Source organism: Pseudochaenichthys georgianus, chromosome 12 (genome assembly GCF_902827115.2).
Source record: "Pseudochaenichthys georgianus chromosome 12, fPseGeo1.2, whole genome shotgun sequence".
Taxonomy (NCBI): Eukaryota; Metazoa; Chordata; class Actinopteri; order Perciformes; family Channichthyidae; genus Pseudochaenichthys; species Pseudochaenichthys georgianus.
The window spans coordinates 12,212,772-12,229,550 of record NC_047514.1 but is presented as its reverse complement, the minus strand read 5'-3'; the positions used below and the strand labels follow the sequence as shown (position 1 = coordinate 12,229,550).

Below are 16,779 nucleotides of genomic sequence, written 5' to 3'. Positions count from 1 at the left end.
TTTGAATATGTGAAAGCTACTGTTTCTTTTTGCAGGTTTTAACTTGCACAGTTAACGTTTAAATTCAAGCAATCGCCTGATGGGGCGTTCGGTTGCAGCTCGCTGGCTAACGAGCTTTAGCTTTTATTGTAAATCTTGGTCCAAAGTGATGGTTATCATAAAAATAACTGGTATTTCATGATTTGGTTTGACATCCTGTCCCGATTCTGCAGGGATCCCTTCAGTGACAGATCTTGTAGCTGGGTCGTAGAGATGAATGGAGCTTGTGAGGCTCATTTTACACTGTTCCGCATCAGGGTCTCGTTGTCACTACCGGGTGGAAACAAGCAGGCAGGGCCGCGCCGCATTTCCTCTCCACCAGTGCCGCAAACCCCGCCCCCGCCGGATGGGATGTGTGAAGAATCGCGATCCCCCATTGGCCCAGGCTCCTGTCCGTCACCGCTTATTCCTGATGCACTGATGGGACGCTGACGGTGGTGGGCGGGCGCAGCTAAGACAATTATAAGGTCATTTGAATTAGGCTTGCTAGCGAGTTTATCTGCAACAATGAACCCAGAAATGATATCAATGATTGTGACAATGAACGGATGATGATCGCGGGGTCAAAGTCAACGCTCACAGTCAGGAGTATTTGACTCCCGGCCCACCGGAGGAGAGGAGAGCTCGTTGTGGTATTACAGCAGGAGGGGATCCCTGTGCGTGTGTCTGCGTGCGTCTCTGTGAGCCTCTGTCAAGCCAAGCGAGCGGCGGTGAGCAGCGGACAGGGCGACCAGGCTGGCCTGTAAGCCGATCAGGAGAGGAATCGCACATAACGAGTTTCACGTTCGGGATTTCATGCTGTGAACGAGGAGTGCAAGGTATGTACGCAAAATGCATTCGATCATCTCAGGGGCTACGTCCCAAGCTGCTCCCCCCGCGAGGTTCGACTCCTCGGATGATTATTATCTGCTAGAGAAAGGGAAAGAGCCTGTTTCTTGTCCTCTGTCAACCTTGTGGGAGATCGACCCACTGGCGGGACACGAGAGGCGGCTTTAATATCAGGCAGCTCTCGGTCCATGAAAGGTAATTTATGTGAACGAGGACTGCATATTCAGCATGCGTCTCCTTGCTAAAAGAGACTGCCGTCACACTGTCCATCCGCTAGCCGAGGCGCACTATGTGCTGCGCATCCAGCTTCCCAGGTGCGCCTGTTACCATGATAACCTAATCAGGCTAGCACCTCCAACATCGTCCAACATGGTACCGATTGAAGGCCTTTCTGAGAGCGCACATGGCACGGTTAGCCGAGGCGTAGTCTAACTAACGGTGGGTTGAGCCTCGCTATCATTTCCCTGTCCACTACCGCAATATGATGCTACGCGCTTTTTACATTTCCGGGTGTAGCAGCAGCAGCAGCGGATGATGAAGCTCTTTTTTTGTCTCCTGCTCTCTAAATGCATTATTTCCCCTTGACGTATGACAAATCCCATCATGTCGTACATTCCGAGTATTTGTATTTGTCACATACCGTTATGTTTTAGCAGCTAGCTGACCTATTGGATTGCCATCATCACATTACAGCCACATGCAGGGAGAACTATCAATAAATATACACTCCGCATCTTGGCTGCCAGAAAACAGATGTCCTATAAATAAAGGCCCAGTTGTTGTGAAATGACATCCCTGCAGCTTTATTTCTACATAGACCGATAAATAAATAATAAGAAGTCATGTCAACCTATCATTTACTGCTTTAGGATCATTTTCCTAGCTATCGGGTGGCACTGGACACCAATGTCAACACGCTATTCTCTGCTGCTCTCAGCTGACACTACAGCACATTTGCTTTGAGTTAGGGCTGTCCCAAGGTCTTCGTAGCCTTGGGTTTTATTCAACTGCACAGGGAAAGAATACTCATATTTTTTATTCTTCAAACATGTCTGATGTGTATTACCACTTACAGATTCCATGACAACATACACTTAAATATAGGTATTCTCTTCCTCCTTTACTGCAAGCCCCGCACTGTGCCAGAGCTGAGTCAGTCGATTGGATGGGCGCGGGGTGTGTAAACAGAGTTATAGTAGATTACATTCTTAAGTGGTTGGCTTGAAGATGTTCAACATCCGTTGTCTTTGCTTACTTTAACCGCATGTAACCTTACTCCTACTAAACTGATGTTTGGTTTAAAAATATTTGTGATCAGTTTCTGTGGTCTAAAGCTATTATCTGTATGTATTTAATTGTAAGTGTCTGTGTGTCTCTGTGTGTGTGTGTGCCTTCTTCCAGGATGATGCGTCTAGCGTGTTCCACAGCCCTGCTGTTCGTGTTGAGACTGCTGGTGGGCTTGCCTTGGTACCAGGTTCTCCCTGCCATCCTGATCTTCTACCTGGGAAGCGGAGGATGGAGCTTCCTGCATGTTTTTGCCAAAACAATTGGCAGAGACTTACAGTAAGCATGGGGGTGTTGTGTATGTGTTGGAATGCTTCTAATGCTTAACAATGTGTGCCCACAACTGAAATTCAAAATGTTCTTCTCCTGAGTTGTTGCCTCGGGTTGGTAAAAGCCATTTAAATGGAACATTCAGTTTAATTTGCATTGTGCAGTTCATTGCGGTATGGCAATAGTTGGATTTTTGGACACATTTTTGCTTGTTACTGCCATTGTGTCCACAGGTGGGGCATGTGCAAGTAAAGTCTTCTCACATGTTAAGCCTTGCAAAAATGTAGCCCGAAATCTTATAAAGGCAACTTTTAAAGACTCAACACAATGAGACGATGAGGTCTCTTTCTCCTCAGGCCTGTTGTACACGTTTCGAAGCCCGACATGGGTTGAAATATTTTCAACATACATGTAGGACAATAGAGTGAAAGAAGGAGAAGCTAAATATAATATTTGCCTTACCTACAGCCAATATTTACAGTTTGGGGTAACTATAGTAATTGGTTTGTGATTAACTTCCTTATTTTACCTTTTATAGGTGCAGTAATGCTAAAACAGGAAATTGTAAAACTTTTATGACCTCTTCTTGACCTATAAGCTAAAGTGACTAAACATAATTAGCACTCTTCTGTGGTTTTGTGTAAATATTCCCTCCTTTATCTCTTAGAGAGATAAAAGTCTCAGGGTTTATTTTTAGAGCATGACTTTACTAATTCTTCTACTTCTCACTACCGATGCTTCAGCTAGTTATGTGCACCTGCTCGTATAAAATATATAGTTATTTTTTATTTGAATGTAATGATGTTAGACTGCGAGATAGGCTTGAGCTTCTCTTCTGTTGAGGCAGGTGTAAAAGCAAAAAGCTTTATTAAGTTGTTTTTGAAAAGCTAAACACCAACAAATATGGATTAAAGCAGAACAAAATGTCTTTTGCGTTTGGAAAATTATTACATATAGACTTTTTTAGATACATTTAGACTTCTCTACTTTGTAACCCTATGGAAACTTAACTTTAGTATTCACATTTTTCAAGGAGCAGTTATTTTCACTTGGTGGTTTAGTTGTAAAGCATTTGTGCTAGAATACATTTTGAACAGCATTGTGGAGAAGTTTTAGAAAAATAAATAAATATGAGATCTCAAAATAGAAAATATAACGGTACTAAAAAGCAAACATATGTTCAAGTTGACCGTGAAAGATTCTAATCTGTAGATGTTCAGACAAATAAACGCTTTGAAGGGTGTCTAGAGAAGGAAATTATTAACATAGAGTAAAGTTCATGCAGCTCCTTGGTTGAAAGCTTTTATTGCAGCCAGGTGTGCTTACCAAATGACTGCAACAGCATAAATAGATGTTTATCTGGATCAACAGGATGCCAAGTAGAAATAATATCATCACTGCCATGGCCTACCTAGCTCATTAGACTTTTATGATATTCCTGAAATTACACTCTGCTCAGCACAATGCCCAATATCTCTACCTTTACACCATAAATGTCAAGTATCAAGTGATATCTTCTATCTGAGCAGACTGCCCTGTGGAGCCACCCAGACATTAATCTGTCGTGATGTTTTATGCTTCATGTCATAAATCTGGCGCAATATAGGTAAAAGATTACCTTAGTCATTTTACTGTAAATGTAGCCGAGCTTTAAAGTGTTTAGCTTTTAATATCAAAGTATATTATGAATGACAATTGTAGTTCTGCTGCAAATTGACTTTTAATGGTGCACTATGAATTTAAAATATAAATTAATATCAAGGCTTACCCTTATTAGTTAGTAAAACAGCATACAAATCAGACACTTATTGAGATAAGTGATGCGACTGTAGCAATGAACATTAAGCTAGCTTTATCATTTTTGTGAAAGACAGTATATGTTTAATGTTTAATGTTTGCATTATAGACTGAACAACTAGGAAATCTATCTAAAAACTTGTGTTCCTTGGAAGATGGCTTCCATTAATTAAAGTATATGCAGTTTGTATATTATGTAGTAAAATATACTAAACCAATGCAGTTTCAGGTCAACTTGATTGAGTTTTCCATCAAATAAGAAATTGGCTTTCATTACACCAGGAAGAGTTTTTTACCCAGCTGCAAAAAAAACTAATAATATTTCCTCTTGCTCCTTCAGTGCGGCCGTTGTGCTATTGAAGGTGAAGATGAATGTCAGACGTCACCTCAAAGAGAAAAACACCATTCCCAAGATCTTTGCTGAAACTGTGCAACGCCACGGGGACAAAACAGCTCTGATCTTCGAGGGGACCGGGGAGAAGTGGACCTTCAAACAGTTGGACGAATACTCCAACAGAGTGGCCAACCTGCTGCTGGAACGGGGCTTCAGGGTAAGTCCTGCAAATCAATATACACCAGAGAAACTGGGAAAAAGATAAAGATCTTTTACCACTACCTTTATTTTTCTGAGTTGGACACTTACAGAAAGAGTCAGAGATAGTCTCCTTTTATTAAGGTTTATTTTGGTGTTTTTCAACCTGGATATCAACCCCTATTTTCGCATGACTTTTGTTTTTGTCTAATGGGACAACCCTTTTTTAAATTGATCTAGTTTTAAGTGAGTGCTACAGCCTCAAATTGGGCTTCAATGTAATTGCAAAAATGGTGAGACACTTAAATAACAATCTGAGCCTGTCAGTGGCAAAAAACAAGCACTTTTAGTGGTCATACATTGACAGTTAGAATGTCCCTCAATAAGAACAGTGTTTGACGTTTAGTGGCTGAGTGCTCGCATCCAATACTGGAGTAATTTCAAAAATGTCTCCATTATTGAACTCTTATAGTTACTGAGAAACAAAAAAAGGTAAAAAAACAATTCATAATTCCTCAAAATGTCTAAACTCTCAGATTTTCCCTCTAGGAGAAAGCATGACATGACTGTTAAAGAGACTCATGTTGAATAAAAATACACTTTTGTCAATCTGTTGTTGGCAATGAGCTTGACAAGCCCCTACTTTTGTTGTTTCTCTGTTCAGGATGGTGACGTGGTGGCCCTTTTCATGGAGAACAGGTCCCAGTACGTGGGCCTCTGGCTGGGCATGGCTAAGATCGGAGTGGAGGCCGCTCTCATCAACTTCAATCTGAGAATGGAGGCATTGGTCCACTGTTTCACCATCTCCAATGCCAAAGCTGTGGTGTATGGCTCAGAGCTGAATGATGGTAAGATCAGAGGGGTTGTGTAGAGATAAGAGTGTGGGCAGAATGTATTTGTTTTAGTCGTAACATTTCCAAATGTATTGCCAAAATCTGAATTTGTCTCAGAGGGCTTACAATGTGCACAGCACTGACTTCTGCTGCTGAGTGCTCTTGTGTTTCCGCTGTGATGAGAGAGGTGAGTGGTGCAGGGAGAAAGCAGAGGTCATAAAAGATAGATGGGTTTCAGAGGAGGTGTCTCTTCAATATTAGTCAATGGGGCTTAAATGGCTGATGGATGGAAAGAAGAAGGAGAGGGAAGTGGAGAAGAAATGTCTCCATTATCTACAAGGTGGTCAGAGAAGAGATAAATGATATACGCTAAAACTAGGTGTATATGGGGGAGAAAACAACAAAGCTGATGTAAACCCAGCCCCGGTGAGTTACATTAGCGATTCTGTTAACAAATCCCTTGTTTGAACGGAATAATAATTACAGCCCATAAAATAATTAAATATCTCTGTTTGCCTCCTACCCAGTTATGGTCTTGACCTTTAATAAGTGATGTGTTTAGTAATAGAAAAACACATTAGATGTAACATTTAAATCAACAATTGCATAATCACGTGTTTTTTTTTTTTTTAATCAAACATGAAATAATTGCCTGTACTAGTGTCTAAACCTACAAAAGAGCAGAAGGGTCAGGCATAAACATTTTAGAAGATTTATTTGTATCAAGCTTTTGGAGAATAAAGTCAAACATTCAATATACTGTATATACGCTCTTGCTAGTAGTTTAATTTACATTTTCAATGTATTCCCATTTTCAATGTATCCCCTCCTCTCCTTTTCCATTATGCCTGGCCCTAATATTCATCCATACCGATCTACTTCCCCGCAGTGTATTATTAAACATGGCTCGTATTCCACTGCTAAAGTAGCATTGCAGCAGCTCAGTTGAATGGTCAAACATAAATTACGGATCTATTTCAATCTCCCCACGACTCTCCTTTTGGGTCCCTGCCCAATCCGAAAAGCCCTGATCTCAACAGCTATAAGGGTGAATGAGTTTTGAGCTGACCACCCTGGGATTGATGGATCAGTATTTGGATCCTGGACTTTTCATGGGCTTTTATGCCATTAAGTAATTGAAAATACAGGCTCTTTGCTACAGAGCTGGCCAGCAGCATTAGTACTGAGCCAGCATGAAATAAGCCTTTTAAATCAAGACAAACTGTCTTTCTTTCAGGGGGAAATATTGTCGCTGTTTCAAATGTGTTCTGCTTTGCTCAGTCATATTCATAAGATTTCTCTTTTCTTTCTCTCACCCCCACCTTGCAACGGACAACCCAAGTTATTTTAACCTAATCTATACCCCTATTCCTTGTCTTCTATCTTTCCTCTCTTTCAAAGCAAAGTACTCCAGGTTTGTGGTGCTTAAAATTCGTACCACATAAAGTCCTGTTCAATTAGTCTAGTGAAATGACACAACTAACTCTTATGTGTTCCTCTTGTTCTTACAGCGGTCTCTGGGGTCCACAGTTCAATGGGGAAGAAGGTGCAGATGTTTTGCTCCGGAGACTGGGACCCCAAGCGTGTCCCTCAGGGAACCGAGTGCCTGGAGCCGCTGCTGGACGCAGCGCCAACTCACCTGCCCAGCCGGCCGCAACGCTGCTTCACAGGTGAGTCTCCCAACATTTAAAAGTGATTTAACATTTTTCCGATGCTTCTGGGAGTCATTTTAAATAATATTAGTTTAGATGTCCTGGTCATCAGTAATGAAAACTCTCCCTACTCTAACCTACACAACACAGAAGTGTCCAAAACCTTTTTTTGCATTTACTGAAAGTATGGCAGCACAGACCAGTTGATACGTGATGATTAACACTTTTCTGGCAAAGCAATGACTCAATCCCTCATACTGGAAATGAAACTCTTACACACTTTAACTTTTTCATTAAGATGGTGTATTAATAATAGTGTCAGTGTTATGTTCAGTGGCGTTTTTATATGTACAAAAGTGGTGGGGCACAAAAAACTTAGATGTCTATAAGCTTCTGCAGTGAGGTTCATGGCTGGTGAGGCACTCGCACTGACTCTTCAGGTTTACAAATATTATATTTTGACCTAAATCAAAATATAATATTATTTTCAAAAGCTTTTTTTGTCTGATGCTTCAATTAATTTTAAACAGACAGTTCAACAGAAGGATACCCAAAAAATTTAATTTTATCATTTAAATATTGAATTGTTAGTTAGATCCCATTTTCAATAAAATTGTAGTCTTACCTTGACTTGAAGATGAAGTCCATTTGCCTATCCTTCTGGACAAAAATCTCTATTACTTTTTTGTAAAAGTCCTCCTTATGTTCTTGTAGTTTCAAAAGTCTATCATAAATATAATCTAATCAATAGATTTATGATTCGAAAATTATAAAAGTAGGGTAGACATGTGGATATTATCCGGCTGAACAAAACGTGCATTTATCTAACAGCTACGTTTCCCACAGATCTTATTTGGAGCTATTTTCTAAAATCCTCTGGAGAAATCTCATTGCTTTTTTGTCGAGGGAAGCCATGCGCAGCTTACTTCCGGGTTTTAGGACGCGTCACTGCAGCTCTCTCTCCTCCTCTACACACACCACACTTTTCGCGGCACACGTACTTACAGCCAATCAGCTCTGAATTATGTGAGATGACGTATGGTGGGGATGGCAGCACTATGTCCCTATGGTCATTATTTTGTTGCCACACACATTAAATAGGAAAATACTCTGAGCATGCGCAGTGTAGTTTTTACAGTCACCATTGACTTAAACAGGGAGAGGGAGGGGCAGGATCGGGTTTTGTCCCACATGGCTCTAAACAGCTCAATAGGCACACACTGTAGACACTAATTAGAAGAACACAGACTAAAACAGCAATGTACAGACGAATCAGATGATTAAACATGATCTTAAAATATATTTAATATATTTTGTAATTTATCTTTTGCATTTTTTTGTAATCATTATTTTTAATACTTTCTGCTGACACTAGGTGGGGCTGTGCCCCACCTGCCCCTAATGACCAGTCGCCACTGGTTATGTTGCTGAATCTGATAAACTAGTAAGAACAGTTGTTGTTAACCAGAATTCTCCACTCGTTACTTAGTTACAGTTATTAGTGTCTCATCACCTGAGATTATGTTGGTTTCTAAGGCAACATTTATTGATAGGAGAACAAATGGAATTGACGATATTAGTAATAGTTGTTCATTTCATTTATATCTCACATTGGCTTTAAAGGGCTCCACAATTTGTACAGCATACAAATAACCTGACAGGAAAAACCTGGATTTAGATTTTCGATAACCTAATGTGGCAAGATATATTATTTTATCATGTTTGTCCCCATTGTTTAGCATCTTACATTTTTCTATCCACAAAGCAGATTGGTGAACTCTTACTCCATGAATCTAGTCCCACCTGCACCCTCACTTTAGCCCCTAAACACTAAACTATGTTATCACTGACAGCCACAGGCAGCTATAAAACCTATATATAACCTGTAACGTTTGTTCATGCTCTCACCTTATGTTCACCCACACAGCTGATTTACTTATGCCAAGCAACCCACTCAGTGAGGGTTTCAATATTGTATGTGAATTAAGATAGCTCCTAGCCAACATGATCCAGTTGACATTGCATTCTTCTGAGTTTATTATCTTAGCCAGGTGGCCTGTGGGGTGATCATGCGTTTTATCCTGTATATCTGCCTGTCTGTGCACAGATAATCTCACACACTACCGACCCATTAGCCTAGTTGTGTTCATTTATGATTGTATGCCAAACAATCTCCCCTGGTTCTTATGATCGGCAATTTCTTCAAAGTCTAAAGAAAGACTTGCTTTTCTGTTTTATACCACATTTTGGCCTTTAAAAAAACCTGACATCCATAGAAAGTGTGTTCTCATATTGAACCTGAGCCTCTGCAGATTGAACCCATACCCAATATGTTCCAACCCACTAAAGTTAGGCACAATACAAGATTCATTATTTTCGTTATCTTCATTTGTATTGCCATTTGACTGTAAGGGGCTGGGAGGGACCATTGATTGAAATTCAACTCCTATTTGTTTGGGAGAGGGAGACACACTTGGTGGAGCTCTGCACTCTACTAAGTGCACCTTTCTAGTGCACTCCTAACTGGATATATTGCCAATTTGTATTGCACTGAATCCCCGGACGTAATAGTAATAACAACCTTCAAAATGGGATTCTTCTTGAATCTGCATCTATAAATTGCTAACCAGAGTCCCTCAACCAGAGTTGAGGGACATTTGGTTGTTGTCTTTTTAGCTCACTGTCCCCCTGCTCTTTGTTTCAGATCGCCTGTTCTACATCTACACGTCGGGAACCACTGGGATGCCTAAAGCTGCTATTGTTGTGCACAGCAGGTAGGAGGACACACAGGGACTGCAGCTGCTCTCTTTGTTGATCCATGTCACTGTCATGTACTTTCATAGCATTACAACTGTTCAAAGAGAAATGAAGAGACTTGTTGGTTTTGTTTCAACTTGTTTCCCTTTCTTCCCTTGCCCTTCCTCACCTGCTTTTCAGGTACTACCGCATGGCAGCTTTGGTATATTATGGCTTTAGGATGACTTCAGACGATGTGCTCTATGATTGCCTTCCACTCTACCACTCTGCAGGTATAAATATAACTGCTTATGATTAAAGTTCATAATACAAACTGCAAATGTGTCACCTTTTAAGAATTAAACGGTTGCTTTTTGTCTTATTTGTGCAGTTTAAGCGTTTTGTGAATTTTCCCATCAATGTTCTTGACTTCTTCTGATGTTTCCGTGTTAAAGCTAGAAAATGTAAATATTCCTTTTCTCCACAGGTAACATTGTGGGAGTGGGCCAGTGTATAATCCATGGCATGACTGTAGTCATCAGAAAGAAGTTCTCCGCTTCACGTTTCTGGGACGATTGTGCCAAATACAAGTGCACCGTAAGTATGTTGTGGATTACGATTCACTACCTCAGATTTAATGGCAAAGCAGCGCCCCACAATCTCACAGTGGTGCTAATAAAACGTATTCCCTGTCAATTTCCTTAAAAATAGTGTCAATATTTAATGTTATTCTCCAGTTAATTCCTTTTGAATCCACTTTTATTTATTGTAATCTTGGTATTAAATCAGTAGTTCTTCTCTGTATTCCGTCTCGTCGCTAAACTTGTTTTTTCTCCATCCCATTTTGATCCACTCTCCTCCAGATTGTGCAGTACATTGGTGAAATCTGCCGCTACCTGCTGAACCAGCCGGTCCGGGACATGGAGAAACAGCATCAGGTGCGCATGGCACTCGGCAACGGCCTGCGCCAGTCCATATGGGAGGAGTTCATGAACCGCTTCAATATCCCGCTGATCGCAGAGTTCTACGGAGCAACAGAGTGCAACTGCAGCCTGGGGAACTTTGACAACAAGGTGGGAAGGAAGAAACAAATTCAGCTCTGACCAGATAAATATTTTCTTTGTGTTTTTAACTGGAGCTAAATACCCTCTTTGGAAATATTTCCAATTTCCTCCCACCTGTTCACATTATGTTCTGAGGCTGTTCTTATCTGTTCTGCTCTGAAATACTCTTAAACATGTCGTTATTGATATCCATTTGTTAACATTGCACTGCAGCTTTGTGGCCGGTTTAAACTAGTTTTGCTTTGTTGATACCTTTTTGTCTGTGCTCTAGGTTGGAGCGTGTGGCTTCAACAGTCGCATTCTGCCCTTCATCTACCCCATCAGACTGGTGAGGGTGGACGAGGAGACAATGGAGCTCATTAGGGGACCTGATGGCGTCTGTATTCCCTGTAAACCCGGTAGGTTTACTCTATACACACTTATCAGTTTTACACTTGGAAAGCTTAAATGTAAAAAATTCCATATACTGATATCTATCAGATTATATAATAACATTTCATATCTAATACTGCCAAAATATCACCTTGTTTTCTTACCTCCTGACTGCTTCATGTGTGATGATGGTCATTTGATAAGCCATAATAATTGCCACTCATAAATTATTCTGTCCTCCTCTTCCTCTCTCTGTAGGTGAACCTGGGCAGCTTGTGGGCCGGATCATCCAGAATGACCCTCTCCGGAGGTTTGATGGTTACGTCAACCAGTCAGCAACCAGCAAGAAGATTGCTCAAAGTGTTTTCAAGAAGGGGGACAGTGCCTATCTCTCTGGTTAGAGTCACACACACACGCAAAGCAAACTTTTAACTTAATCCTATGCTGACTGACTAAATGAATACAATCTTCTGCCCTCTTATTAACAGGTGATGTGTTGATCATGGACGACTACGGCTCCATGTTCTTCAAAGATCGCACAGGAGACACTTTCCGCTGGAAGGGAGAGAACGTGTCAACAACAGAGGTGGAGGGGACTCTCAGCAGGCTGCTAGACATGAAGGATGTAGTTGTCTATGGCGTGGAAGTACCAGGTATAAATCCGTATTCATGCATGCTTTGTTATGTATTCTTTTTTTGAGATTTTCCTCAATATGTTTCTGAAGAAAGTTGTTATTTTGGTTTTAGAGCTGTGCATGAGTGGGCCCAATAAATAGGTCACTGCAGTGTGTAAAGGAAGATGGATGGAATACTGAGCAGATATTTCACAAGCACCATGCTGTGTTTAATACTATCACAGCTGCAGGGTCTTGGCTTACTCTTGATTTATTGGGACATGAATTATACAATTTTGTAAGGTCATTACATATAAAGCTGAGCTGTGGTTGAGGCTGTGCAAGAGCAACATACAGATGCCACTTTTCAGCCACTGTGATTAGATTAGATATTATATAAGAGATAAACGTTATTAAACCACAAGGGCAGATCCTAGTACGCATCGTGTCGATTAGCAAGAGCAATAACACTAACACACAAACAGATGTTCAACAAGGGCATTAGTGTTTTAGGTTATTGGGATCCATATTAGCTACAGCATCGCAGCAGCTGTTCTCCCTGGTGTCCACAACACAGACTCTACATAGTGGGAATGCAATGTGATGACTAACATCCCATAACCATAAAATGACAAGACCACTCCTGGTAATTCAATAGTCAATGATCTGTTTCTCTCTCGAGTTTTTCGAACTCATTGCGATTAAGGGTATGGTCCATTTCATCCTCAAATCCAAATGCATAAAAGTTTTCAGTTTCGCTCACTATTTCAGTCCACAAACTCAGGTCTCAGCCTCAAAACCTTTTACATTTCATTACATTGTATTTGGGTGACACTTTTATCCAAATCAAACTGTACATTTCGATACTGTAGACATGCCTACGGTAAAGATATGGGGTTTTGTCATCATTACATTTAGTTTTATGTTCATAACATGTTTCTAAAGTACACACATATGAAAAGATGCATTTTTACTGAAAAAGTTCAATCAAATTGAGCCGTTTCCTTGTGTGATATGTCTAGAGAGTATATTTCAATTATGCTTAGCTCTGTACATGATCCTTCCGTTTTTAGAAGTCTGTGTAAAATATTAATTGTTTTGATAAATAAGAGTAATAAATAGAGAATATAAATCAGTTTTTACAGAGAACCAAGCTAGACAATTGTGCCTTGCAAAAACTCTCATTGGTTCACAATGTCTTTAAGAACTAGCAGTACATGAAGGGAAATAAGATCCGGTTTGAAGTCATGAGGAGGGTTATGCCCAGGCTTTACGGCCCAAACAAAAGCATATGTGACCTTGAACCTCAGCAGTCCACAGATCTAATCCCCCCCGCTGCCTGTGTGCACAGGAGCAGAGGGAAAGGCTGGAATGGCCGCCATCGCCGATCCATCTCACTCCACTGACCTGGAGAAGTTTGTGAAGGACATGGACAAAGCTATCCCTCCGTACGCCAGACCTGTGTTCCTTCGCTTCCTGCCAGAGGTCGACAAGACAGGTAAAAAATGACATTTTCCGAAGCGAACAGTTTTATTTCTGTGCAATTTTGAAAACAGGCTGGTATTAAAGGGTTTTCTAAAATAAACCTCAAACCTTTTTAGCTAGTTTTATTTTACAATAGCCGACACTTTCCAGTTTTATTTTAAACTGCCCCAACAAGGAGTCAGAAAACAATGTGGTCCATCCCACCTTTCATTTTCTGTGCTTCTTTGGGGCTAGGCAAGGTAGTCCACATGTCCCTCTCTCCAAAAACATTTCCAGAGGCACAGAATATAGGGTATAACTACATATATAATATGAGTATAACTAAACTGATTTGTATAGGAATACATTTCAAATACGTAGAGCATGTAAGTTGCTTTTTGAGAGCAAATGGTGCATTTTTATAACTTTCTTAAAGCAGTGAAACAGTAAGGGAAAGCAGTTCTGTGGCATAATGTAATATCTTCATAATCTCTTCATCTCTTTCTCAGGAACGTTTAAGTTTCAGAAGACAGACTTGCGTCGGGACAACTTCGACCCCACCGTGGTGTCAGACAGACTGTACTTCCTGGATTCCAGGAGAGGTTGCTATGTGCAGCTGGACGAGGAGCTCTACCGCTCCATACTGTCAGGGGAAAAGAAATTGTGATGAGCAGGCTGACCACTACATCTACACAAACACACAGACACACACACAGATACAGAAAAGAAGTGACCAGGATAGCAGAATGCAGGACCTTGTCCCCATAATAGAAAACCATTTTCAATTAACAGCCATACACACTCCTTGCACCCGTACTCAATTGCCAACACATTTACACACACATTGTATTCCCTCAAAATACTCTTTCAAAAATCTCTAAAAGCAAACTCATGCACGCCACACACGCAGCATTACGCCATCCGTCCCCGGCAACTCCTCTCGCTACCTCAGCAAAAAATAGAGAGAGGCACAAACCCAGGAACCCGGTCTCTTTGGTAAAACGCCACACCACCCCCTGTCAACACCCTTTTCTAACAGACACGCCTCTTCATCCCTGTCCGTCAAACCACCATGTGATGCTGGGGGACAAACGGAGCACCTGGCATTCAGAATGCTAAAACTTTTAAACCACAGATATCAACAGACTTTGAGAATGCTGAGAAGAAGCCTGGATAGAAAGTGTGTGTGTGGGAAAGCAGAGGGACCTATGAGGACTTACACTGTCTCTCTGTTTGATGTGTTGTGAAAGACTGGAGACACTACCGTTGACTTCACCTGCACAATCAGCCAGAAGTGACAAACCTGTGTGATTAAAAACATATTTTCTCTATCCTAGATTCGCTTTATGAAGGTTTTTCTCTGGGCTATTGTCTCCAATTCTCCCAATCGTACTGTAGAGCTTGAGTTTAAGGGAACAATTTGATTGGAAAAGCCTTTGACAGTTACAGAAGTTAAATCAGACCAATGAAAGATCCACTGAAGTGCAATAGGACTCCAGCGTTTGCAGTGCAATAATCAGCCGCACCACAGGAGAGCTGATATAAAACCAAGCTTTGTATTTAAATATGTCTGCATCACACCAAATATATTTAAGTTGTAGTGTTTGTTTACATATTTAAGAGAATTTGATCTTTAGTAATTTATGTTGTTGCAAGAGCTTTCTCTTTTTGATATAGTGCAGATGTATCAGGTATTATTTTGCTTTACGTTAATCCAAATCGTAACTGTTGAGAGTCCTCAAAAATGAAGCTGCAGAATTCATTTTCAGTTGCTGGAAAACAAAGTGATCTGATTTAAATCCTGGGCTAAAACCACGGAGCTACTGAGCCTACATGCAGGGTGTTTGTGCGGCTGTATTGTGCAGGTTTGGTCCTTTTTAAAGGTAGACTATCGTACGTTGTGTGTGTGTTCTTCGGAAAACATGAAGAGGACTGAAGATAGTAAAGCATCAAATCGCCTGATCAGCGAGGACTTGTGTTTTCAACTTTGTTCTGTTGCTAAGAGGGATGTTCTGCCACATTTCAAAAGAGCCGAAAGATCCAAAGATATAAAAGCGGGAGTGGGGGACTCATTCACGGTGGAGGATGCATTTCAAATGGAACAGTAGAAGAGGGGAAAATGTGCTTCGTCATCAATGTTTTGTCTGTTGTCTGCAGTAGCTTTCATCAGAGGTAGCAGCGTGAATGAGCATCATCTACCACACGAGCAGAGCACTGTGCCTTACTGTGAGTTCTCCTCCCAGATTCACAGGCCCTGGCCCACAGATTCTCAAACTTCTCCTTAAATTGGACTATTTCCTGGGGATGCACGATATGGATTCCTTCCCTGCTGTTTATGGCCGATAACGATGAAATAATCTATAATTTCAAATGTTTGTATTTTAAAAGGATAAGTCTTGATAGGTGTAGAGAGCAACAATGACTTGATATTAAATCTCACCTAACCAAATCGAAATCACTATTTTTAACATAAGAAAACAATGAATGTTCATTATTTGTGTCATTAAAAAAAATACAAATGAATAACAAGCATAAGATATCTAAATAAATAAATATTTAAGTTCATGAGGTTGAGGTCTTTCTAAACTTGGCTTTAATAGAACAAGTCAACGTATTTAAACATAAGCAATTGGGCTTTTTAGCATTAACTAATTTAGGTATAGGAACAATACATAATATACGTTTTCCATTATCTGCCAATCATTTATCGGCACGACATATCATGCATCCCTGCTTGTTTTATTCAGCTTCTAGCTACCGTATTCTCATTTGTCCCTCTGGAAGTTCCCAGAAAAGTAGGCCTAAATCAAGGAACCACATGCTTTTATTTTGAAAATCCAGGGCAGTCCAACAACTGACGCCTTCATCCTGCCATCTTCTTTTTGTCTATTGCTCATCCAACTTTTCTTTTTGCTTAGCACCTTTTATTCTAAGCCTCTATCATGTGTCTGCCAACCGCCCCAATCCTCTTTAACTCATATATCTCTAACCTGTTCCCGCTCTTTTTCCGTGACCTTTCACCCCTTCTCTTCAAGCTGCACCCCCTGTCAGACACCAGTCCTCCATTATCCACCATGTATGCTCCATCTTGCTGCGATCCTGTCAGACTTTGGTTTAATCTGTCGCTATTTCAGATGTTTAAAAGTGGAGTTTGATGGAGGATTTTTTGGTGAGTTTTTGGCAAGGTCTGGTAATGTAAATGCTCCAACTACACACTCCAAACTTTTCTAAAATATATTTTGTGTGTTATGCGTAGTCTGCCATTACCCTGTGACTTCTTGTCTTACTTTTGCA

At 40.6% G+C, this 16,779-nt stretch overlaps 1 protein-coding gene across 2 annotated transcripts; it reads left to right on the top strand.

The window, feature by feature from the left end:
* The first annotated feature begins 446 nt into the window (after window positions 1-446).
* Window positions 447-16,050, top strand: slc27a4 (solute carrier family 27 member 4). Of its 2 annotated transcripts, none has more exons than XM_034096341.2 (14): window positions 447-857; window positions 2,269-2,430; window positions 4,559-4,769; window positions 5,415-5,598; window positions 7,095-7,253; window positions 9,940-10,009; window positions 10,173-10,264; window positions 10,459-10,568; window positions 10,835-11,044; window positions 11,307-11,433; window positions 11,666-11,803; window positions 11,896-12,060; window positions 13,373-13,519; window positions 13,995-14,821. In XM_034096341.2, exons 2-14 carry the CDS (start codon window positions 2,270-2,272, stop codon window positions 14,150-14,152), a joined length of 1,932 nt encoding a protein of 643 aa, XP_033952232.1. In that variant the 5' UTR covers window positions 447-857; window position 2,269; the 3' UTR covers window positions 14,153-14,821. The 2 variants fall into 2 exon arrangements, with proteins under 2 accessions (XP_033952232.1, XP_033952231.1); XM_034096340.2 differs by lacking the exon at window positions 447-857 and adding an exon at window positions 1,198-1,305 and having other exon boundaries at window positions 13,995-16,050.
* Window positions 16,051-16,779: the final 729 nt, after the last annotated feature.